At 37.2% G+C, this 26,973-nt stretch overlaps 1 protein-coding gene across 1 annotated transcript in view; it reads left to right on the plus strand.

Moving 5' to 3' along the window:
* The window catches only part of Exo70 (exocyst complex component 7), a 324,025-nt gene that overhangs the window by 164,059 nt on the left and 132,993 nt on the right, over positions 1-26,973 (plus strand). Inside the window, exons 10-12 of the mRNA XM_090398081.1 lie at positions 2,033-2,094; positions 6,334-6,440; positions 16,192-16,296. Of these exons, the coding sequence (XP_090254207.1) occupies positions 2,033-2,094; positions 6,334-6,440; positions 16,192-16,296 (274 nt within the window). The remainder of the gene's footprint in view (positions 1-2,032; positions 2,095-6,333; positions 6,441-16,191; positions 16,297-26,973) is intronic.

Below are 26,973 nucleotides of genomic sequence, written 5' to 3' on the forward strand. Positions count from 1 at the left end.
AAAAAATGGAACATGTTGGGGGAGGCCAATGTCTTGCAGTGGACAAAGAAAGGCTAAGAAGTTTTTCCTATTAATTTGTTTGAAAAAAAAAAAATTTAATATGCAAAAGAAAGTGATTTTTTTAACATTTAGACAAGCAGCTTTTCACGTGTGTGTGTGTGTGTGTGTGAGAGAGAAAGTTTTGTTTAAGGACAACAAAATGAATTCCAAGATAAATAAGTATTAGTTCTCCAGTTCTCAACTAGTTTCATGCAATTTGATATACATTATTTAGATTTTTTAGATATAGGCTAAGGAAGAAGAGATTTTTACTATATCAAAGCTAACAGGAATCAAATCAGTGGATGAAAATACTTTCACCTAAAAAAAAAATATTCGATTTTTTTTTTTTTTTTTTTGTACACATTGGGGAAGTTTTTTAGATATTAAATGACAAAGTAATGAAACTAGCAGAGATTTAGTGAATTTTTTTTCTTTTAATTTGGTATATGGTTCTTATACTGAATCTCTCAAAAAATTTTAGCATAACTGCAAAAATCACAGAAAAACAATTTTGTAACCCTAAAGCAAAAATTTTCTTGCCTGCATTTAAATAACAAAAATCCCTTTTAAACTTGATTTAAGGTGTGAGAAAAAAAAAAAATTATTCAAGGATTGGAATCTTTAAATTAAAAATGTGTAGTCTTGATTATCAAATTATAAGCAGTAATGGTTGTTTGAGAGTAGATTACTCTCTTTGACTAATTTAACCCTATAGTGAGAAATTGTAGAAAGAAGTTTATGCTAAGAGAAAGAGAAATCTGTTTTTTTCTTTTTATAAGTATCACATTAGCTGGTTGTCACACAGGCTGCATCTCTAACAAACATGCATACATCCATTCAGTAGTATATCCTTAAGATTATGATTCATTACTAATAAATGCCTGTATTCAAATAAGTTCTCTGTTGATAAAATTTATTAATTTAATAATCAATAAATTTTTGCATGTGAAGAAATTTTGAATTTCAAAATTTCTCCACAGAGCTCTAACCACAGTCACATAGTTAAACTTCTAGTTATGGAGAACATGCTATCTTAAATAAAGGACTTTATGTCTTTTAAACTTCTAAGTCCATTGATGTTCTTGATGTAATTAATTACATCATCAAAGAAGAAATTGCTGGTGTCAAATCTTTAATAGTGAATAAAGATATAATAAAATTAGACAAAGGAGACATCATTATGCCTCTCCAATCCCAAAAGGCATAATGGTGTTCTAAAAAAATCACTGCAGTAAAATAATCATCCATTATAACAAACTATTCCTATGGTTCTCCATTGTTTGCTGTAGTGAGAGTTGACTGTATTAGACATTTTAATCTATAAAGAAAAAGCGAAGGCACTGGTTTCCAACTACAGCACCTGTCAGGCTGTTAATTATGATTGAATTAAATGGCTCAAGAGGTAAATCACTTAACTTTCAAGCGCGAGGAAGCCAAGTGGTTTACTTCCTGGCTAAATGGTGTAAAAACTAATCCTGCAGCAGTATTATTGTCTTTTCCATAGAATTATTAGTTACCCATTATGCATAGATTCTCAAATGGTTTGTTCCTTTTAGTCATTGCAATCTAAGATCTAAGATGAGTCAGCATGTTATGAATTTGTGAATAAACATGTTCTTTGTTAGCTGCTAGTGACTATATGCTTATGTCCCCCCCCCCCCCCCCCAAAGTGAGTTATTCACAAAAGTTCATAGATTAAAAACCTTTAACAATTTTATATTTTAATATATTTACTTTGCTTCTTTTTGCATTAGCTGGCATTATTGATACCAGCTTATTAAAATTTTAAGCTACCTTGAATTAGCTGTTAATAATTTATCATTGATCCTTTACTGTTTTATTTGAATTATTTCTGAGTGTTTTAATGCTCACAAAGGAATCACTTTGGAAATCCTAATTATAATTGGCTTTCATTTCCTATGCCTCCTGTAAAATATTTTGGTATTGGCATTTGTTTAAATTTTGAACATAGTATACATTTTTGTTTTAGGTTTGCAAATGCAACTGCTGCAATAATGAAATATTCACCAACTGTGGAAAACACTATGTTAGGTAAGGTTAATTTTTTTGTTGTTTTTCATTTTATTAAAAACAAATTAGGATAAAAAAGAACTGATGTGGATAAGATACTTTTTAATTATAGTGATTATGATTTTTTTTTCCCAAATATATTAAGGAAAAATACTAACTTCTGTTAGCTCACTTGTTATAGATGTTGCTACCCCCTCCCTTTTTTTTTTTTTTGGTTAGAAAAACTTAGGTTCAAATCCAAGTATTGTATATGACAAAAATCATACGAGTGTTGAATTGGTTGGATTTACAGCCACATTAGCTATAATGGGATATTAGTTTATTAATTCTATTAATTGTACATATTCTTTTGCCTAGTTTCTTGTTTTCTGGGGTGAGAAACCTGAGTATGGAAGTAAAAACCACTGCTATATGATTCCTAGTTGGATAGTGCAAAGGATATTCACTTGGCCACCTGCTGCTGACATTTGAATCCCACTGCACAATGGATACCCTCTGTAGCTCGCTCAATATAAGCACCCTTTGGTTGGATAGACCCTGAGTTTTCAAATGCAAAGAACTTCTGTGAAGACTTTTCCACCAAAGGAGTTAGCTGGCCTCATATGTAGATGGCAGAGTTATTCCTCTCAGAAACTGAGGTTTTCCATCGTGTAAGACAAACTGACCAGAAAATGTACACACAATTGAAACTAATGCTTTTTTATATTATACCAAAATAATTTCTCTGGCAGTTAGTATGAATATCAATGAAATTTGTAGGATTCAATGACTGTCGTAGAATACTCAAATGACATTCTTCGACAGTGTAATATGGAAATTCTTGAGAATTATCAGCACAAAAATTATGATAATGAAGCGATAAAACTAAAATCATTAGAGAAATTATTGATGAAAATATATAAAATATTTTGCTGACTCCAGATGATGCGACAAAGGAGATGACTAGAATCAAAAGCTACACATTGTTGATTGCACAAAACTTAACTTTAAATGTATGATGGCTAGAATCTAAATTTTATTATAATTTTGTGAACAAGAAGTTTAAAAATTCAAAACAAATGTTGAATGACAGCTATTTTGGCAAAAAGTAGAATTTTTTTGTATCTGAGCATGTTTTCCCAAGTATATTCTCTACATGTGTATTTTGTTGATTGTGTGAGCAATGTGGAAAAATAAACTTATATCATCAAATTTATGTCTGTTCATTAAATTTCAGAAATCTGGAACCTTGAAAATCAGTACTAGTTTTTTTAGTTTACTGAGTAAATAGAAATCAAGGTCTTACTCTGTATGTGTATATATATATACACACACACACAGGGTAGGTTCCAAAAGTTTCGGCTTGACATACAAAATTCGTGCCATTTTAAAATGCCATGCATGACAGATAGTACCTAGTACTGTAGGGGAGCTTAGTATACCAGTTTCAACTCTCTACCTGCATCGTTCAGTTGGAGGCACTCATTTGACTAACACATGGCATTTTAAGTGGCTGTAATGTTAAAAATTCACTACTGCTTTGTGATAAAGTTTTTCACCAAAGAAGGGCTTTCACCAAGTGCTATCAAACAGTGATTGAATGGTGTTTATGGGGAAGCTTCTCTTTCATTATGTGAAGGAATGTGAAATAGTTTCACCTAGAAAGAGACAGCATTGAAGTTGATCCTCATGATGATGATCAACCTGTGTGAAGCGATGACTAAGAAAAATGTCTCTCTTGTTGAGGAGGAACTGCTCAATGACAGATGGCTGAAGCTCAAAGAAATCTCAGCATGGTTGGGGCTTTCTATAACAACAATCTTTCGCATCATTTATGAGAAGTTTCACATGACGAAGGTCATTGCAAGGTGGGTATCCCAACTTCTCTCTTCAATTCAGAAAGAGCATTGTGTGACCTCCTTTCGCAAGTTTTTATAGCTTTGCTAAGGGAATCAAAGAGAAGTGCTTGAACCATTGTCCTTTATTGTGATTCTCTTTCCAAAAGTGAATCCATGGAGTTGGCAAACTAAATGAAGTACCACCGAGAAAAGCCAAGGTTACTCAGGCAATCTTTTGGGATTTTTGAGGAATTCTCTTGATTGACTTTAAGGAAAGGTATACCACCATGAATGCAGAATGTGCTTCGCAACTGCACAACACCATAAATGAGAGAGATGAGGAATGCTGAGTCACAGTGTTTGTCTGCTTCACGACAATACTCTAGTCCATATGGCTATTGTTGTGAAGGTTGTAGTGAAGCACTGTGGCTTCCAGGAGATTAAACATTCATCCCCACAGCCCAGATCTAACACCCAGTGACTACTACCTCTTCTCAAAACTGATGAAAGACTTTTGAGGAAGAAAATTTGCAGATGACAATGAGGTGAAAGATGCAGTTTTAAGCCATTTTGCAGACAAAAGTACAGACTATTTTTTTTTTTTTTTGAGAGCATTGAAATGTTAATTCAAAGATATGAAAAGTGTGTTGAAGTAAAGGGAGATTACGTTGAAAAGTGACACAGTTGTTTTCTTTCTATCACCTCTAAAAGTTAGTCAGGTTGGAAACTTATGGAATCACCCTCATACATATATCAATGTTTAGAATGTATATATATATATATTAAAGATACCAAGTTATTTTAAACTTGGTTTTTACTCCATTTCCCAAGTAAGCAAACAGACAAATAAGTTAAGTTTGCGCCAGCAATGTTTAGAGTGTATGTGTGTGTGTGTGTGTGTGTGTGTGTGTGTGTATCAATGTTTAGAGTGTGTATATATATATACTCTGGTGCCCAAAAGCTAAGGACAAACTACATTTTTACCTGTATATGAAAATATTTTCATGACTACAACCAAATATGGACATAAATTTATTGCCAGTATACTAATAAATTATATTACACAAAAATGTGTTATAATATTCATGCAAATTAAATTGCGATATGTTTTAGGCAAAAGTTGCAAACTTCCTAAGGTTGTAGTTAAGGAATTAATGTACAGTGCTTACAAAAAACTATGTGGAGAGACGTTTCAGTATGAAATATATGGCAACCCAAACTGCACCAGCTCTCAAAATGTCATGCCATGCTTAGCACGAAATAATTCAGGAGTTCTTGAGGCAAACTGACCCATTCTCCTCCTTCAGAGCAAGGATAAGGCCTTGTTTTTTTCTGGAGGGGAATTTTGAACAGCAATGCCTCTTTCTATTGAATCCTAAATGTGTTCTATGGGATTGAGATTCTGGAGTATGCTGGCCACTTGATTCAATTAATATCATCGGTCTCTAGAAGATCTCTCCTGCTCATTTACAATGTGGTGTGACATTGTCATCCAGAAAAATGAATTCTTTGCTACAGCACCACGGAACAATCAAACATGACATTGAATAAACTTTATTGCAATGTCATTCACCAGTCATGGTTCCTTTTTTTTTAGCACTTGTAGCTCAGTGCGTCCATTAAACATGATTCTTCCCCATGCCATGACCCAAGCAACGCTATATCTATCCCTTTCAAGAGCATTCTTGCGATGGTAAGTAGTGCCACTTTCACGTCAGATCAAGTATTGTAGAATTAAAGGAAAGGCTAAAATGACTCTCATCTCTAAAGAGTACATAACCCATTGGTGTCTTGTCCAATTTTTATGGATACATCATCACTGAAAATGTGGTGAGCTGTGGATAAAGGAATGCAGACTAGAGGCCTTCAGGCATATAGGTCTACTTGCTGCAGACATCTTTCCACAGTTTGTGGAGATATCTGCATACCTGTGCTTGAATGGAGCTCACTTGCATGCTTATCTGTTGTTTTGCTGGGATGTGTACCCACTTTCTACTTGAAATCATCAGTTGTACAAATTGCCATAAGCTGATTTATCTGAATTTGTGTTTGTAATCTTCAGAAATAGTGTTTGCCTTAGATTTTGGATACCAGTGTGTGTGTGTGTGTGTGTGTGTACTGTGTATATATATATATATATACACACACACAGAGTATACCCACACACACACACACACTTTTAGAGGATGTATTTTTTTGAAGTATAGTATATACTTAGAGAAATTTAGTCGTGATCCCATAAATTTCACTAATGAAGTGCTGTGATAAATGTATATGCGCAAATTCAATTTGACTAAAACAGATTATTTTCTTATGCTTGATTTGGAAAAGTATAAAGCTGCAACATTTTTATATCTTATTAAAATAATGTATGTAATAATCTACTAAATTAAACTTTGTATCTACATTAATAATCAAAATATATAATAAATTTAATCAACAGGACAGCGATTTCAAACAGCCCTTTTACCTGAACCAAGAGATGAAATTCCTGAACAGGAAATTTTTGCATATCTCACTTCTGTGAATGCTCTTTATAAATTAATGCAGGTTAGTTTATTTTTTATTTTATTTTCAAGAAACATTTGATAAATACAGGTATACATACATACATACATCTTCAAGGCCCACTCTTCCTAATTGGGTTGTGGGGGCAACAGCTGCAAGATGAACTTCCAATGGTCACGATCCTCTGCCACCAAGCTCAGGTGTTCTGGTGGGATTCCCAAAAGTGTCCACCCAAGGTTTTGGATATAGTCTATCCAGCGAGTCCTTGGCCTTCCACGTGGCCTCCCACCCCCTGGCTTGGCAAAGAGGGCCTTCTGAGGGAGCCTCTCTTGTGGCATTCTGACCAGGTGCCCGTACCAGCGTAACTGTGATCTCTCAACACGGAGAAGCAGCAGTTGAGTATTGAGGGTTTCCCGAATTGCAGAGCTTCTGACTCTGTCGAGTTTTGTCATCCCCGCAACCCCCTCGAAGGAACCTCATTTCAGCCGCTTGGATTCGAGTCTATGTCCCCATCCTCACCTATGGTCATGAGAGTTGGGTAATGACTGAAAGAATGCAGACACGAATATGTCTTCAATACAGTCTGTATTGAAGACAGCCAACTTTGCCTTCTGGCTTAACTCCTGCTTCAATACTGCCGAACGGCCAAGCTCCTGCAATATTGAGCTTGCTAAGCCAATTCGAGTATCTAGCTCTACGTCCCATTTTCCATCATCCGTGAATATGGACCCAAGGTATTTAAACTTCTCCACCTGTCTCATTGGGACTCCACTTACATTTAGAGTGCACTGGGGTGGTTGTCTTGAGACCACAAATGTTTCAGTTTTGGCCACACTGATCTTCATTCCGGCGTCTGCACAAACAGCTACAAACCTATCCGGGGTCCACTGGAGGTCATCTGTGGAAGAGCTAAGCAGAACTAGGTCATCTGCAAAAAGCAGACGTCCAATGCTACATTTTCCAATTCTGACACACTCACTGCCTCGGCTGTGCCTATCGATCCAGTCCATAAATATTATGAAAAGGAGGAGTGACAGAACACACCCTTGGTGGAGGCCAACGTAAACTGTGAAAGGTTCAGACTTTGTGTTGTTTACCCTGACACAAAACTCTGGGCATTCATACAGGGACTTGATGGCAGCTAATAGTTGACCATCCACTCCATACTCCTGTACTACTTGCCAAAGCTTATCCCGAGGAACCCGATCATATGCCTTCTCCAAGTCCACAAAACATGTGTAGACATTCTTGGCATATTCCCAAGATTTCTCAAAGACTTGCCTTAAAGTGAAGATTTGGTCAGTTGTGCTTCTACCAGGACGAAAGCCACATTGTTCTTCCTGGAACTTTGACTCAACTATGCTCCTGCACCGTCTTTCCAAGCACTTAGCATACACTTTCCCAGGCAGGCTGAGCAGAGAGATGCCACGATAGTTACTGCAATCCTTCTGGTCTCCCTTCTTAAAGACTGGTATTATTATGCCTGTCTGCCATTGCTGTCGTGCTCGCCCAGATATCCAAGCACACTCGAGTCAGCCAGAGAACGCCGTCTCGATTTAAGGCTTTTAGCATTTCGGGCCGAATTTCATCATCGCCAGCAGCCTTGCCCGATTTTATTGCTAAATGGACCTCTTCTGCTGTGAGACTAGTCATAGCCCCGATCTGCACTTCTTGGATGTCCACAACTGCTGAGCCACCCGGGTTAAGAAGGCTCTCAAAGTATTCCCTCCATCTGTGGAGGATATCCTTCTCGGTTGTTAAAAGTGCACCATCAGAGGCCTTAATTGCCCTTGCTGTGCACGATTTCCTCCCTCAAAGGCGGCAGATAGTCTGCCAGAATATTTTGTTTGCATTTGCATAGGATGAGTTTAAATACAGGTATTATTGGAGAAAAAGTGAGTTTAAAAATAAGAACTAAATTTTGTAGTCCCATTGGCAAAATCTGTAAAAAAGCACATTGATTCAGCCAGGGATGTAGAGAATCATTGATGAAGTTGTTGGCGAGGATATAAAAATTCTTTTTCTTGGTTCCTTATTTATTACCCACATTTCAGATCCATACAGCACATGCTAAAGATGCATGTTTCTAGTACTTTTAATTTCATTTGCAGGCTGATCGCTTTACTTTTCCAGATGATATCCATGGCCTTCAGATTTGTTCTTTCCTTTACAATTCTGTTCTTTATTTCTTTTTAACAGTCCAAGTCTTATGTCATTTAACTTCCCAAATATGTGAATCGTTCTACATTTTCTATATCAATTCCATCCATTGGTATCTTTTGTTTCATATTATTCTCATTATTCTCACCAAATACCATTGTCTTTGTTTTTTCCAAGTTCATAACAGGGCCGAATCTCTTCCCTTCCTCATTTAACTGTTTCAGTGTTTTTTGTAGTTCTTGAAGAAGATGAAAGAGAACTCTTTTGTCTTCTCCAATGAAAATACTTGGTGATATTAGGTCCCCACCTCTTTCAAGTACCTCTGCTTGTTTAAACTATTTTCCCAAATCCTCACCTATTCTAATTTCTGCCATTGCATTCTTATAAACATATTTTAATATGGCTATTAGTTTATCTGTCAATTCCATAGGATTCTAGCACTGCTAATGTCACTTTCTGGTCGATGCTGTAATACCTTCTGAAAATCAACAAAGCAAGTATATGTGTTTTTGTTTTTTCTTCTAGCTTTCTCTGCTATTAACTGCATTGTCAAAATTTGTTGAATTGTACTTCTATCTTTCCTAAATCCCGCTTGCTCATCCCAATTGTGTTCTCAATCTTTCTGTCAATATCATCATCATAACCTTACTAAGGTGACTTTTCAAAACAGTGTTCTATAATTTTTACATCCAGGCTTATTTCCTTTCTTGTATAATGTCACTAATATCAATTTCATCCACTACTCTGCCATTTTCCCTTCCTTCCATACCATATTATGTGGTGCATTTCTGTAACCGCACTTTCGCCACTATATTTAATCATTTCTCCAGTGATGTTATCATTACCAGGACTCTTTTATCATCCTATTGCTTTTTCTATCTCTCCTCTTAAAATGTCCATGTCATACTCATTACCTGGTGGTGATATCTACTTCAATTCTTCAGTTAGTTTCCCAACTCCATCTAAATCTAGTTTTTCTTCATATAGCTCACTATGGTATCTTGTCCAGTGCTGTACAGTTTTATCTGTATTCATCAAATGCTTTGCCTTTTTCATCTCTAATTGTGATCTGTTTGGGTTGCCACCTTCTATTAATGGTTATAATCATTTTTTACTCCTCCCTAGTTTTGTGCTCTCCATAATGCTGTTCTGTATTACTGCATTGAGCTTCTAACCATTTCATCTTATCCATTCTGACTGCTTTTTTCATCTCATTACACTTTCTTCTATATTGCTCCTCTATTTGTTCTGATATATCCCTTCTTATCCTCAACATTCTCTTCTCTTGTACTAACTACATGTTTCCTGCCTAATCCACTTCTTCTTGATCTTCTCTTCTTCTGGTACTGTTTCTTCAACTGCATCTTCTATCACCTTCATTATTCCTTTCACTCTTAGATATGAATTTTTCAAATCTAAGTTTTCTTTTTCCATACTTCTTAGTTTCTCCTCTAACACTCTTCTGTACTTTCTTCCTATTTCTGCTTCGTTTATTCTTGCTGTATCTCTTTGTTTCTGATGATGGGATTTATATTTTCTTTTTAATTTCAACTTGATGTTTGCAATCACTGAACTATGACCTGAATCTATATCTGCTCCTTGAAAAGTTTAATACTGCTGTACTGATGTTATCCATCTTCTTTTAATCATAACCATGTCGATCATATTCTTGGTTTTCCCATCGTTTGATCACCATGTCCATTTTCTACACTCCTTTTGCTGGAATCTTGTGTTCACAAATTCTAACATTTTTTCATTTCGTTCATTTCTTTCTCCAAAACCATATTTTCCTATGCCGCTTTCCCAACCATCATTTTCTATTCTAACTTTAGCATTCCAGTCTCCTTCAATAATTAGTATGTCTTCTTTTGGTATTGTTTTTATTATCTCTACAGTCTTCTGCCAGCTGTTTAAAAATTAATGGAAAAAAAAAAACCCTTAAAAATGGAGGAAAGAGAACAAGAAAGTAGTTCAGTTTAGGTTTGACACAGAAGAAATTTTTTAAATATCAACGCAGAATGTAACAAGGAATAATCAAGAAAGTTGTGTAAGAATTGTTAAAAAGGACATGAAGACTGGATTTATTGCTTGGAAAGTGGTCAATGAGTGGAATGAATTGCCAGAAGTCGTTGTGAGTGTATTTTCAGTGAATGAGTTTAAGATAAAGATGGTTGCTATGTGTAGATAATGGTCATTGTAGGCTGAGCTTCCGTTGAGTCTTCCAACACTATGGGGATTTCTTTGTAATAATAATAATGATAGCATTTAGCAGTAAACATGACCTTCACCCTGCAAATAGTTTCATCATGTGGTTTTGCAGAAAGAACTAATTAAATTATTTGAATATTTCATACTGGCCCAGAGTCATCATCATGATAAAATAAGACTGTTACAAACACATCAGCAGCAAAATGGATTTCTTGAATTAGTGTCACTTTTATAAGCATGATGTTGACACATTTCAAAAGGAAAAATAGCACAATATAACTTGCTTGTGTCTGTGATGTGTAACTAAGAGCAACAGTAGGATAAAAGTAGAATTCTTCTAGTCATTAGAAAGAATAACTGAAAAACAAAACAAAACAAAAGTTCTTCCTGGGGACTTAAACAGCAGGGTAAAAAGTCTTGCAGCCATTTTTAGAGAAAATTTTATGCTTATAAACTGTGTAAGTTATTTTCAATTTTTAGATCCCCACCTCAGAATTTATCTGGTTTTTATAATATAACATCAGATGTATTATTTTAGTTAAGCATAAAATTCTTCTTATTATTATTAAAACAGTAATATAGAACCTTTGGAGTTGGGTTAATAGTATTGAACTCTTTGGCTTGATATTTCACATCCAGGATGTAAAGAACCTTTGAGGACTTTTTAAGTTATTTTCTGCTGACGGTGAGTGAACCAGTCTTATACTGTGGTGGTAAAAATTTTCCTTCTAGAAACTCATGGTTTTCTTTTCACAAAACAAACAAAGAATACAATTGACAGGCATCATAGACTATGCAGATAGGATGAACTTCCTATCAGAATATTAGGATTATTCTTGTAGTCTCACATAATCTGATTTATTTATTATGTTCATTTTTTACAGTATTATAAATATTAAGTATAAATTTTATAAATAAGTTTGAAGTTATTAGTTTTGTTATATGATAATTTTGTTTTTATTTTGAAATTTATGTGTTTGCATTTGTTAGTATTAATAAATGGTAGCTTATTGTATTATTAGTATTACTTCCAAGTCTCCATAGAGTCTGAAGATTCATTGCAGGAGGCCGATTGCTCTCCTTTATGCAAAAGGAGAGCAAGCAATCGGCTCTTCTTTATGCAAAAGGAAACTTACATTTAAGTTTCCTTTTGCATAAAGAATAATGTATTTAATACTCAGCTTCTTTATAATAATGTTATGAAGTTACACAGAAATAATGTGTGCAGGAATTTGCTGTTTATCTGACCACAACTGGAAGCCAGTTTGATGTTCTAATAAATGGTCAGATAAGTGAAGAAAAATTGCATTGTTCTGCACCAGAATTCAGTTGACATGCAAGTGTCAGACAATCGAAGGATCATTGTTTTGAAGCTTGGATAAATGGTAGCTTATTGTATTATCTTATGTCTGTTTATAGTAGTTTTCATTTCCTAGTCCTCAACACTGATTTTCAGTTTTTGAGACATTAAACTTTTACAGTGGTTGCACTTCATAATTACAAGGTTCAGAAGGTTTGTATTCCAGATGATCAGAATCAAACTATCATATTGCCTATCTCTAAAAAAGGTAATAAAACTGCATATAAGAATTACAAAGGAATTTCATACAGTGTGTTCAAGGTAAGATTTATGCAAGCATGCTTGAAAAGAGACCAAGAGAAAGTGTGGAAGAGAAATGTGGGGGTTTCAGGTCAATAGGGGGTTGTCTAGACCAGATTGTAGATTTGAAAAAAAGCATGAGATAAGATGCAAAAAGAACGAAGCTATTCAAAACATTACAGCTATATGAACAGAACATATAGTTCTTCTGTTCATATATAAATGGGACATTATACACAACAGTAATGTCCTGTTTACATACAATGCCCTGTTTACTTAAGTATAATATCTATACTAAGTTGTAAGTCAGCAGTGAGAAAAGAAAACATTATTATTATCATCATCATCATCCCAAGACCCACATGAAGGCAGAGACTCATTGTTGGAGGTCTCTTTGTCATACACACAGCTCATCATACCATGCCTTAAATACATTCAAATTCTCTGCAGACACCAATACTCTCATGCAGTGCATTCACAACTTTCCATGCAAAAAACCTGCTTCTTACTCCCTTGCTCACACCCTCCTTATACAGATTTCAGAGATGACCTGTAAGCTGTATGAGGAGGGTGTGACATCTCTCACCATTTTATGAAAACCTCTTCGACGTTGATCCTATAACAACCCCTTACCAACTTGTACATCTCTATCCCCCCCCCTTCCACTAGACTGTAAATTACATCTTCTCAACCTTTCCTCATATTCAACATTCAAGATATCTGAAACTACCTTAGTCAGTTGCCTCTGGACCCTTTCTAACATCTCTTGGTCCTTTTGAAAACCAGGTGACCAAATCTGTGCTTCTGGTTGGTGACAGTGATCATGCGCTACTTACTTGGGAAGTGACTAATTTTATGAATGTTCCATTCAGAAAAGGTTACATGCTGAACTACAAAGCAGGAAATTATGACCACCTGAGGAGTATGCTTGGCTCCATGCCATGGTATTAGTTGTTGGATGGTAAGGATATCAACAGTATGTGGGAAGTGTTTCAAAAACACTTAAATGATGTGATATCAGAATGTGTCCCTAGAGTTCAAAGAATAAATGGAATAGGAGTGAAATGGATGCATAATCTAATTAAGAGAGAGATTGATAAGAAAAAGATGATGTGGAAGGAATACCATGTGCCTAAGGATGATGTCAGTTATGATAATTATAAGTAGCAGGCCAGAAGGGTCACAAGTGTTGTACAGAAAGCTAAGTCTGAGTATGAAAAGAAACTGGCTCTGTAAGTTAAAGACAACCCAAAAGAATTCTATCATTATGCTATACTAAAAGGATGAATTTGAAAGAATAACTTTACTGAATGAAGATGGTATTGTGAATGAATGATGCAGAAGTGATTGTTCGAACATTTTGCTAAAAGCTGTTGACTTGGTATATGCAACATTGTGCTCACCACTACCTCTTCACCGTATGAGGAAACTCATGTATGAGAAGGAAGTACTAGAGCTGTTGCACAAACTGAATAAGAATTCTGCAATAGGAACCAATGAGATATCAGCATGGATATTAAACGAGTGTTCAATTGAACTGGTTATTCCTTTGACCAGGTTGTATAATTTGAATTTCAGAACAGGGAAGATTCCAAAAGAGTGAAAAGAATGTATAGTAATTCCATTGCTCAAAGATCGATAAACTGATACATACAAGTATCGACCAATCAGTATCACAGGAATGGTTGTGAAGATTTTGGAAAAGTTGGTTATGACTCGCATTCAGAAATGGGTTGACAGAGAATTTCTACTTTGCAATGAAGAGCATGGGAAGGTCATGTTTTAGCAACTCGCTCCAATTCTCTAATAATGTTACCATTGAAATAGACAATGGAAATGGATACACCATGATACTTTTGCTAAGGCTTTTGACAGAATACAGCATGGAAGACCTGTTGCATAAATTTTAGAATATGAGATTTGATTGTGGATTGTGGCATGGATAAGAAGATGGCTGACCGACAGATATCAAAAAGTTGTGTATGGGGAGTGTGAATCTGTAAGATTTAAAGTAACCAGTGGTGTACCTCAAGGATCAGTCCTTGAACTATTGTTATTTAATCTGTACATTAATGACATTGAGAAGGACTTGACAAATGACATACAGCTATTTGCTGATGATGTAAAGATAGGTGGGGTAATCAGGAATAGTGCTGATATGGAGTACTTGCAGAATGATTTTTAATAGGCTGGAATTGTGGCCATGTGAAAATGGATGTCAGTTCAATTTTAATAAATGTAATGTGTAAAGTGTAATAAATTAAATTGGATATTTAATCACACTTTGTGATTAAATATCCAATGTCATGTTATATTGGCAGGATTATGTTGAAGAAACTGATCAGGCTAGGTATCTTGGAATTTTAGTAGACATGAAGTTGAAGTTCAAGGGTCATATAGCAAAAATTGTAAACACAATTAACAGAATGATTGCAATGCTGAAACGAGCCTTGGCATGTAAAGATAAGAAAGTCATTTTGCCTCTTTACAAAGCCTTGATAAGACCTCACTTGGACTATTGCACTCAGATCTGTCGCCTGGTTTCCATGGTGATTCTGATACAGTGGAGAGAGTGCAAAGGGAAGGGTTAAAAATCATATCAGGATTGTGGAATACTGATTATTAAGATAGATTGAGAATTTATAGGCTGCCAAACACTAGCAAACAGGAGAAGAAGGTGATATGATTGAGAGTTACAAACTTCTGTAAAGGTTATGCAGAATTTCAGTAAATGGAATTTTTTATTTTATGGAGGGTGGGGAAAGGCTGTGAGGACATTTTCAATTTCCTTGGAAATTGAAAATGAATGCTGTCAAAAAGAGAATGAGGGCTAGATTTTTCTCTCATAGAGATGCAAGATTGGAATGGATTACCATTGAATGTTATGTGTGCAAGTAGCGTAAATTAATTCAAGAACAGGTATGACAGCTGATGCAAATGGTATTGCTGCCTTCAATGAGTTCTTGATTAATATTATTATAAATAGTAAAATTACTCCCAATCTTAACCTGTGGTTGTGAGACATGATGAGTGACAGAGTGAGATAATAGAAAACTTATTGCATTTCAGAGGAAAGTATTATTATTTTTATCACATAGGCAACTCTATCGAGTCAATAGACTCACTGAGAGATGTCCTGAACATTATGCCAAGCCCTACCAGTATACGTACAATATCCATCATATTTCGCTTTGAACTCATTCATGCAAATGGTATGGTCATGGCACCCGCAACTGACTCTGGTAACCTACTCCATTCATTCACTACTCCCCAAGCAAAAAACTTGGTCTTCACATCCTTGTTAACTAGAGTATTTCTCAATTTCCAAGAATGACTCCTAGTTTTCCCACAACAGACCTATTCTGAAAAATTTCCTCTGTATCAATGCTGTAAAAAACATTCATTATTTTGTATGTCTCAATTATTATATCTGTATTTTACCTATCGACCATTTTCTGTAACCCCCAAATAGAGATTTGGGGGTTACAGAAAATGAAACCCGTGTTCCGGTAGGTCTGCAGAATGCACCTTATAAGATGCATTCAGTAGACCTTCTGTGTACACACACACACACACACACACACACACACACACACACACAAACACACTGATTAGTTAATCAGAACTAATCAGTGTGTTTATTGCACTGATTAGTTCTGATTAACTTTTACTATAATGGATGGTTAATATAGCTGGTTGATCACCCTGTTAATCAGATACCATGTGACTTTCTAGAGTTAATGTAATGAAAGTGTGTAATATTCACAATCACATGATGGCTGTTAATTTTATAATTATTGTTTATTTATTATTTTTTTTTTTCAGAGTGAATTAGTACTTATGCATGATCTTATTCCTCCAGAACAAGAGAAAAAAGTATTTGAACGTGTTGTACAACAGGCTCTAGACAATTTAATATCAGAAGGAGAGGTAAGATCATAATTACTGGCAGTATATATATATATATATATGTATAGGGAAGTTTTCTGAGAACACACCTTTTTTAGGAACATATCTGATATGTAAAATATTCTTTGTTTTTGTCCTCAGCATCAGTTATAATCGATTGCCAAGATATCGTTCATATTTTATATTTCCTTAAAAGCACCACATCATTAACTTAAGTAGTACACAAAAGGCTGTTTAAATTTCTCATTTTTCATTCAGTTTCGATCAGTTGTTATTATTATTACCACTACACAGTCTCTCCACAGTGTCAGATGACTAATCTTAGGAGGGCAATGATAACTAGAGTGCCTATCATACCTTTTCTTAAACTCATTCACTGATAGAGCACTTGCAGCCACTTCTTGCAACCCATTTTGCTCATTCACTGCTCTCCTTATAAAAAATCTGGTCCTCACACCATTATTAACCACATCTTCCAAGGGGCCTTTGCTTGTTTTTGTCTGTCCAGTCATTTATTGAAAAATTTCTTTAGCAACCTATATGTTTCCCTCACATCTTCTCTTTCAGAGATACTAATTAATTTGTAATTTGTTTCTAGTTCCATCCTTTCATAATGGCATTATTTCTAGCTCCATCCTTTCATAATGGAATTATCTTGCTCTCCTTTCTCAGTACATACATGATTTGGAATCATGCATTTACTGAGTTGAGACCCAAGTTGAACAACAAGAGGCATTACTGTTTTGCACATTTCTTTAGCCCCCATGTCAATGTCTTATCCAATCCAACTGCTGTATCCAAGTTGTTCTTGTAATAGCTTTAATGTAACTCATTTATCTCTATTCTTTTGTTTTTCTCTCTCAGCATCCAAAGAGCTAGTGGGTCTGCCTGGAATAGTGCCTTATTCAACTGAATAATCTCAGCTGTTTCTTGCACATCTGATAGTTTGCTATATCTGCATTCACTAAGGTAATTTTTCCATGATCATTTTTCCCTTGCTTTCTGCATAGTGATAAAATTCTCTCTTGGATTTCCTTTGTCTATTCAGTTAACTTCTTTTCATAACCTGATTTCACCTTCCCCACTGTAGATGTCAATTACTAGCATGCATGCTCCTGAGACTTGTCATCACTCTTCTTATAATATCAGATCTACAGCAATCTCTCTTTTTTGTGTGCAGCTGTTGCTTTAAAGTGCTATTCATTCAAATCCCACACAATTAATTCTCCTAATTCTGGGGATTCAATCAGGTATTGCATAATTAGAATAACAGTCATTATTGTTATTCTAATAGGACATTGTGCCCTTCAATTGAAAAAGATCTAAGTTTAATTCTCGTCATGATGAGAGAAATTTTTATATGGGCTTTTCAATTGAAAGTGAGTTAGCTGATCTCATATGGATGTAGCAGAGTTTTTTTTCCCTCATGGAAACTTGGATTTTTCATCCTGCATAGAGCAAAGTGCCAGGAGAACATATACAGTTTACAGACAAAAAAATACTGTTGGTGGTGACAGGCAGCAGATGGTGTGTGTTGATGGAATTTGTGTTGTTGGAGGATTAAGTAGGAAATATGGTGAGTTGTGTATACTGGAGTAGTGTTTGCCCTCCCACAATGAGTCTTTGAACTCCTTGGAGGTATCACATAATAATAATAATAATAATTCACTGTTGATTATTCTTCTATATCAGGGCTGTCCAAAACACTGCTTGGGCTGGATGTGGCCTGCCTGTGGGCTTTGATTTTCACGAGCGAAAAAAAATAAAATAACAATTTGAATCAAATGTGTATTAGATATTTTAATTCTATCACTAATCGATAATCTTGATGTTGGTAATTTTATTTGGTGTTTTTACATCACCGTGTACCCAATCATACCCTTTTTATACTAACAGAAGTGAAAAAGGAAGATATTTTTTTAAAATTACTACCAGTAGAGAGGTACCTGAAATTGAGGAACTTTTGGACTCAAGATGTGCTCAGTGCTCAGGAGCATATCTTTGCACAAGCACTTTTTCAATGATGAAATTCATTAAATCAAAGTACAGATGTTCATTGACAAATAATTCTCTTTCAAATTTACTGTGATTGGCAACTACAAGCATCAAAATATATAGGTACTTCAGTAAATGAAATCGAACTACCTCAGAACTCTTGCTAAACAATTATTGTTTCAATAAAATCTTTTATAAGCACCATGACTTTTCTTACTTATGAAATTTTCAAAGTTCTTGCTAAATCTAACTAATAGTAGGACTCTCCAAGTAATTTAATATATGTACTGTATTTATTATTATGGATGTGGCCTTTGGATAATTTTTTTTAATGCGGCCCTCGGATTACTTAAGGTTGGACAGCCCTGTTCTACATACATTTTTTCATTCCAAGAGACTGTCTCAGGCTGCCTTTTCAGTTTATTATAATCACCTGTCTATTGTTCCACATGTGATCCTTAGTCAAAGCTCTTGCATGTATTATCATTATTATTAAGTGTCATCTCATTTATAGACAGATTCTCAGATATTATTACTAGATCCAGTGTTCATGTACCATGCATCCCTTCCATCACGTGCTGCTTATCCTTGAGTTACTCTATAAATTCTCTTTTCCTCATTTTGTATGCTTCCAGTGTGTATTCCATAGTCGAAATTTTCAATAATTATAGTCTCTTTGGATTCCATATGATTTATCTCTCCATGCAGATCACATTCTTCCTCATATGAATCTGTTCTGTGGCAGTACCCAATTGTGTATTTTATTATGTTATCCTCTATTTGACACCAGACAGCCTCAGACTATTGTCTGCATTACTCATACCACCACCACAACTGAGGTTTCTACTTTTTTGATATAATTCCTCTGAAGTCATTAGTGATACTTCACTCTTTTTTTATTTTGTTTATCCTCCCTTGAATAAACTGAACTCATCACATTCTATTCTTTTTAACGATAGCCTTCTCTGTATGCCAAATCTCACAGTTGTAGTCTCACTACTGCTGTGAAACTTATAGATTGTAGTCTCACTACATCTACCATTGCTAAGAACACCTTGTCTTTATTTATCTGCATAGCAGATGAATAAAGACAAGGCATATTCACTTTATTCATCTGCATGACTGCTGGCTGCTTTGCAGATGAATGTTTAGCAAACTCTATTAAGAAATGGTCATTTTAAATAGGAAACAGGAGTTGATCTTGAACCAAATTCCTTACCATATTTACATAGTTTCACTTTTCTTTTTTGACACAAAACTAGTTTACCATTTACAGAAACCATCCCTAGCATATTGTTCTTTTCTCTCTTTCATTCTCTATGTCATTATATTCAGTTTCATCCTCTTAATTTAATGCCACTCAGACACATCTAGTTTCCCTGACTATGCCATTTCCTCTTTCAGTGAACAAAAATTTGTCCAAGCACATGCTTGAACAAATTATTACATCATTTGTTGATCCACCTTTGCTACGATTTGCCCAGTATTGTACTGCCTTAACCCCAGTTCTGAAGATATTTTCAGGCACAAACTTTGTTTGCTCATACTTGGATAAAGGATTAAACTAAATTTATAACTTGAATTGTTCTGACAAATCAGAGTAATTCAAGTGTAACCCATCTTACAAGAACAGATCCTTTCAACTATCAAAATTATCCATACATTAGCATAGTATGCACTATTTGTCCTACCCAGCCTACTTTCTCACTGAATCATTTGCAATCATTGCTTTCTGATCCAGCTTACTCCTATCATGCTGTGGCAAAAAACTCATAATAAGCTTGACTTTTTCTCTTTTGCTCTCTCTCTCTCTTTTTTTTTTTTTTTTTTTTTGCGCCTCACTTAACAACTTTTCATGTCTTCTCTCATACCATATTTATATTCTTTCAGATCATTTGTTCTAACAGAGTCATATCATCCATTTGTTCTGCTTACATATTGCCTTGATCATAAATCTTTGCTCTTGGAAAGCACACTTTTGTTGCTTATTCATGAGACACACTTCTGATCATGGAATTGCCACAAATTATAATTTTTTTTTCTTTTCTATTTCTTCTTTCTTGAAACTTCCTTGTTCACTTGTTTTATTCCTGTTGTTTGCTAAAGTGTTCTTCTTGTCTCTCCAACTCCTATGGGGCAGTACTCATTTAGCCTTGACATTCCTGACATTGTGCTGCAGTCTTTTTTTTTTCTTTCTTTAATGTCATCCTTGCTAACACCATTATTGCCATCCTACATTCTAATGCCTTCATTCTTGCTCATATTCCATTGTGCATGCATCACTACTTGCCATGCCATCTCATTTGCTGGCTCATTTGAAAATTTTCTCATATTCACTCAATTAATATAAATAATTATAAACAGTCATCTCTATATACTGTTAATTATTAATTAACAAAAAGCACTCAGTAAATCTGAAGTATTTGATATTCTATCAGAAATGCTTCAGGTTGGAAGTATAAAAGTTTTACAGTGGCTACACAGCATAATGCAGAAGACTTTGTTGGTAGGTTAATATTTCGATGATGGAAGTGAAAATGGAAGTCTTAATTGAAAATTACAGAGAAATTCTCTGTGAGATTCATCTCGATAACTATTTCATGATATTATTCAGGTAATGGAAGGAGTAACTATTGCATTCAATACTAAATCATCTCCATTCAAATCACACAAGCATCAGCTTCTTGACTAGCATGCAGTATCAAGCAGAGTGATCTAGACAATATCAAAATGGGAATTGGAAAATGAGACTTATTTGTGCCTATGGTTCCAGAGGGAGCCCTACTAAACAAGTGGAGGAATTTTCGAGTCATTATTATTATTATTATTATTATTATTATTATTATTTATTATTATTATTATTACGGGCAACTCCAGGGAGTCATTAGACTCATCGAGGGAGGCCCCAAATCATTTTCATCACAACTATTCGACATTCATACAGTATCTATCATACCTCGCCTTAAACTCATTCACTGTCACAGCATCCACCACAGACTCAGGGAGCGCATTCCACTCATTCACTACTCTAAAAGTAAAGAACCCAGCTCTAACACCTTTACTAACCACACTTTTGCCCAGTTTCCATGGATGTCCCCTAGTCCTCCCACAACCAGCCCTGTTCTCAAAAATATCTTCTGAATTAATTTTATACAAACCCTTCAGTAATTTGAATGTCTCAATCATATCTCCCCTCCTCCGCCTATCAACCAATTTTTGCAACCCACAAATCCTCAACCTGTTCTCATACGGTTCATTCCACAGACCTGCTATCATCTTGGTCACTCGCCTCTGGATCCTCTCCACCTCCTCCCCATCAAGAAGAAACCTAGGTGACCAAATCTGAGCACAGTAGTCGAGATGAGGTCTTATCAAGGCTCGATACAGAGGAACAATAACCTGCTTGTCTCTGCTTGTCAACGTATTCTTCAGCAACCAAGTGATTTGATGAGCTGATTTGGCCACTTTTGCAATGTGTCCCCTAAATTTCAATTCCTTATCCACCAACACTCCTAAATCTCGTGCCTCATCAATTTCCTGGAGCACGGTTCCACCAATGCAGTAAACTGCCTCCCATCTTTTCACCCCAAAATGCATAACCTTACATTTTGCCACATTAAATTGACATCCATTCTCCCTAGCCCAGACCTCCAATCTATCCAAATCATCCTGCAAAATTTTGACGTCATCTGCATTCACTATTGCCCTACCCAACTTCGCATCATCCGCAAACAAATGAACTGTTCCTCTCAGATCCTTTCCTATATCATTTATGAACAAATTAAACAGCAGTGGTCCAAGAACAGATCCTTGTGGTACACCACTAGTCACAGGCCGTCTAGTGGACTCTACTCCTGAGTAAACCACTCTCTGATATCTCTCCGTCAACCACCCTCCTATCCATCTCACCAACCCTATGTCCATTCCCATATGCTGCAATTTACTGATTAGAATTCCATGTGGTATCCTGTCAAAGGCCTTAGCAAGGTCCAGCAGAATCACTGTAAACCCATTACCCTTATCCAGTTCAGCCGTCACTGTGTTATAATACGTGAGCAAGTTACTGAGGCATGACCTACCCTTCACAAAACCATGCTGTCCCCGATACAGTATCCCATTTTCTTCTATCCAATCTTGTATTTTCCTCTTGACTATTTTCTCTAAGACCTTGATAATGATTCCTGTTATGCTGATTGGCCGGTAATTTTCAACAGCAGCCTTGGAACCACCTTTGTGCAGTGGAACTATTTTCCCCTCTTTCCACCCCCTTGGGACTGACCCAGTCCTGAGGCTCAAATTAAACATAATGGTCAAGGGCACTGACAATTCTTTGGCCGCTTCACGTACGACACGAGCTGGTATACCATCCAATCCCACAGATGTATTGACATTGAGGTTCTGTAATAGACTAGTTACCTCTACCTCATTCATCACAATTCCAGTATAAGCTGTTGGTTCCTCCATTTCCGCAAAGCCACCACCTGGATGATATACTCTTGCAAAGTGCTCGCTCAGTAATTCCACAACATCGACTGATTCAGTTACCTCCCTACCCTCAGCATTTTTTAAGATCATTCTACCATGAGCATTTTTCCTTTTACTTGCAACATATTGAAAAAACTGTTTGGGATTCTCTTTAGCCTGCATGGCCAATTTCCTTTCGTAATCTGCTTTTGCTTTTCTTACCACCCTTGTTACCATCCTGGCCTGAGCTTTATACTGTTCATGCACCTGATGGTCACCCTTCTCCTTAAATTCCCTCCACAATTGTTTCTTTTTTTGCAGCTCAAGCTTAATAGTGTTATTCATCCATTTAACCCCTACCTGATTTATTATTCGGACTCTTGGTATACAGTCAACCATTGCCTCCTGCAAACAGTTCTTAACCACCTCCCATGCACCATCAACATCCAGCCCTTGCAGTTTTACATGCCATGGCATTGAGCCAAGCACACACCTAAGCTTGTCATACTTACCAGCCCGGTAATTCCACATATACCCTGTCTTAATTGTAAATTCGACTCCTTTAGCCACCTCCCAAGTCATGACCTTATGGTCACTCTCACCAATTGGTGGCAACATGGTCATGTTCGTTACAGCTACATTCTCAGTTGCAATTACTAGGTCCAGCACTCTCTGCCCCCTGGTATTTTCCAATACATGTTGCCGTAGATAGTTGTCCCTTAATAACTGCATAAAATCCAATTCCTTCCTCCCATGTGCCCTCTCCTCTTTCCAGTCAATGTTACCATAATTGAAATCACCCATAATAATTACCCTCCTTCCATTCATTTCTTCTATTTGCTTATGCATACTATTCCCACCATCCACTCCATCACCCGGTCTATAGCAGCACCCAATTGTATATTTTGTTCTGCTAGATTGTATCTCACACCAAACAGCCTCAAATGTGCTTTTTTCCCCATCCTGCAGTTCAAATTCTATACTCCTTGGCTGAAGCTCATCAGCTATCATCAATAACACTCCTCCCCCCTTTTTATTCACCCTGTCACTCCTGAACACGCTATACCCATCGCATTCAATCCCACTAGCTTTATCATCCTCTGTCAGCCATGTTTCACTAATACCGACAACCTGTGGCCTGGAAGTGCCAACCATGGCCAAAAACTCTTCCTTCTTGTTCCTAATACTCCTGGCATTAGTGTACATGAATCGCAGAAGCCCATTTGTCCCATCCCTACTTTGATTCCTTATACTAATTATCCCATTCTGATTTGTTGTCCGTCGTACTCGCCCGGGCGTAATATACTCATTCATACACTTAACTGCCCCCCCTAAAGTCTGCATATCTACTCCCCCCCCTCTTAATAAATCTAGTTTCCCTGAGTCTGTACATCCACTTCCACATCATTCATCAACACTCTTTCAAGTCTCCGTACACCAACTCCATTCAAATGTAACCCATCCATCTTATATAAGTCCTTTCGCCCATCGAACTCATTCCACACATCCACAAATTCCACACCACTCTCCATGCATAACCCACGCATAAAGTCATTGGCAATTATGGCCCTCCTTCTAAACACTTCGCTGTCATACCGCGGTAAGATACTCACCATCCTAACTCTCTCACTCTTCTCTTTTGCTACCTCAAACAACTCCCTCACATCCTCTATCATTTCCATTTTGTCCTCTTTCAAATCATTCGTTCCTGCCACTATTATCATCTCTTTCACCCTCTGTTTTTGCAGTCGAATAGATTCGCTGACGTCCTTTATGTTCGCACCCGGCTGGTATGACTTCGTTAAACTCTCAATTATTACGCCTCTTAATAGCGAATCCCCATACAGCACTCGCTCCTTCATTTTATTGACGTTTACGTACATTCTATTTTTTGCCGTCACAGACTTCCGCCGGTTATTTGTCGGCACGTTCAACACACATTTTTGCATACGCTCCAGTTGTCGTTTGGCTCTGTGTATCGCGCCATGTAAACGGGCAATTTCGCTACTCGCATTTATCTCACCATTTTCATTATCGATCAAATCATCCATTCCTTCGGTGTTTCTACCTTCATTTACACTTTCAGCGACGCTCTCACACATATCTGGCACTACCACGCAATTCTCTAGGTACACCGCCATTTTCTACATTCTGACTACCGTTAACAATATCAGTCTCGATACACGAAACACGCTTGAAGTCCTCATTCTCTTTACACTTTCTACACATATTAACTCCACTATCACTTTCTAACCAGACTCCTACCGCTCTTCGCAAGGCATACATCTCACAGACAGCACATTGCATAAATTCTTTTACATCAAAACTCTTAAGCAAGCATGGCGACCTGGCCGCCATTTTTTTCTTTATCGGTGCCATGTGTACGCTATCTTTTCTTAAAAATAATAATTAAAATAACAGAAAACACGCAAAAATTTCACAGACACACCAAGAATCAAAAAGCAAACAATACTACTTAAAATTCTGGTAAAATATCTAATGTTAACACAAAATAATACTGATCTTTCCAGGAGCTCTCGACAAGCCGACGATCTAATCCGTGCGACACCAAGCGACCAACACTCCATCATTAGAGAAGGCATCTGTCACAAAGAAAAAGGAAATGTTGATCTTTATTGGAGAACTTAAGAGAACATAAGGATTAAGTACCAAATGTACAGAAATGGTTTGGGAAATCTATTTAGGATGTGAATAATTATTACCAATATATATTCCAGCAAAAAGATTTGCACAAATTCATGATGACACAATTAATTCAAGAAATAAGAAATATCCTGAACTACTGTGATTATCTTCACACTGGACTAGTTTTGAGCAGGATAAAATTGAATGTCATATTGAAAAGAAAAAGTCTGTAAGAAAGTTTTAAAATCAAGCAAAGCAGAGCTGCTTTTCAGAGGTGAACTGTGGAATCAGATATACAAATACTGAAGAAAAATTGAGAGTTTGAAAACAAGAAACAGACATTGGAGACTCATTGACAAAATTGAAGACAACATTTAATTCAAACAAGAAAACACGGTGAAGTACCCCCCCCCCCCCCCACCCCCCCCCCCCCCCACCCCCCCCCCCCCCCACCCCCCCCCCCCCCCACCCCCCCCCCCCCCCACCCCCCCCCCCCCCCACCCCCCCCCCCCCCCACCCCCCCCCCCCCCCACCCCCCCCCCCCCCCACCCCCCCCCCCCCCCACCCCCCCCCCCCCCCACCCCCCCCCCCCCCCACCCCCCCCCCCCCCCACCCCCCCCCCCCCCCACCCCCCCCCCCCCCCACCCCCCCCCCCCCCCACCCCCCCCCCCCCCCACCCCCCCCCCCCCCCACCCCCCCCCCCCCCCACCCCCCCCCCCCCCCACCCCCCCCCCCCCCCACCCCCCCCCCCCCCCACCCCCCCCCCCCCCCACCCCCCCCCCCCCCCACCCCCCCCCCCCCCCACCCCCCCCCCCCCCCACCCCCCCCCCCCCCCACCCCCCCCCCCCCCCACCCCCCCCCCCCCCCACCCCCCCCCCCCCCCACCCCCCCCCCCCCCCACCATACTCCAACTGTACATTACTTTCTGATACCTATCAATCAACCACCCACTTGTACAAATCATTAACTTACATTCCAATCACCAAGAATACAAGTACACTATGATGGAGCATCATGTGTACTTGGTACAAGGAAAGTACCGATGCATACAAGGAAAAATGGCAGCCAAGGTTAGTATGAGGGATTTTTATACAATGCATTGTATATTCTATGTATTTATTTACAAGAGTGAATAGATTATGGAAAGGGGCATGGCAAGATAGAAGTGGAATTTATACAGCTGCTAAGGTATAATTAACTGAAAGTGAGAGCAGAGAGAGAGAGAGAGTGTCATAAATGTTTTGTGTGTGAGTGCAAGAAATGTGAGTCATGTGGAAAGCAGAAAAATGAAGTGATGAATATTAATAATGTGAAGAAAATGGCAAAAGTGTTCCGGAAAATGTGCAAGTAGTCAAGGTTAGTGAAATGAGAACCTGAAAGAAGTGGCTGAAAGTAATGTGGATAATGACTTGACAGTAAGGAATGAAATAGCGCATTTAAGCTGCAGGTGGAAGAATGAAAGGAAAAGTGAATGGGGAAAGTATGAAAGTGAGAGTAATTGGAAATATGGAGAAGGTATTGTATGAAGATTTGATAATAAGAGGTATATTTAATGAGAAAATGACAAAGCATATTTCCCAGCTGCAAAGATAA

Source organism: Typopeltis vanoorti, chromosome 9 (assembly GCF_054136105.1).
Source record: "Typopeltis vanoorti isolate ZY-2024b chromosome 9, IOZ_Tvanoo_1.0, whole genome shotgun sequence".
Lineage (NCBI taxonomy): Eukaryota > Metazoa > Arthropoda > Arachnida > Uropygi > Thelyphonidae > Typopeltis > Typopeltis vanoorti.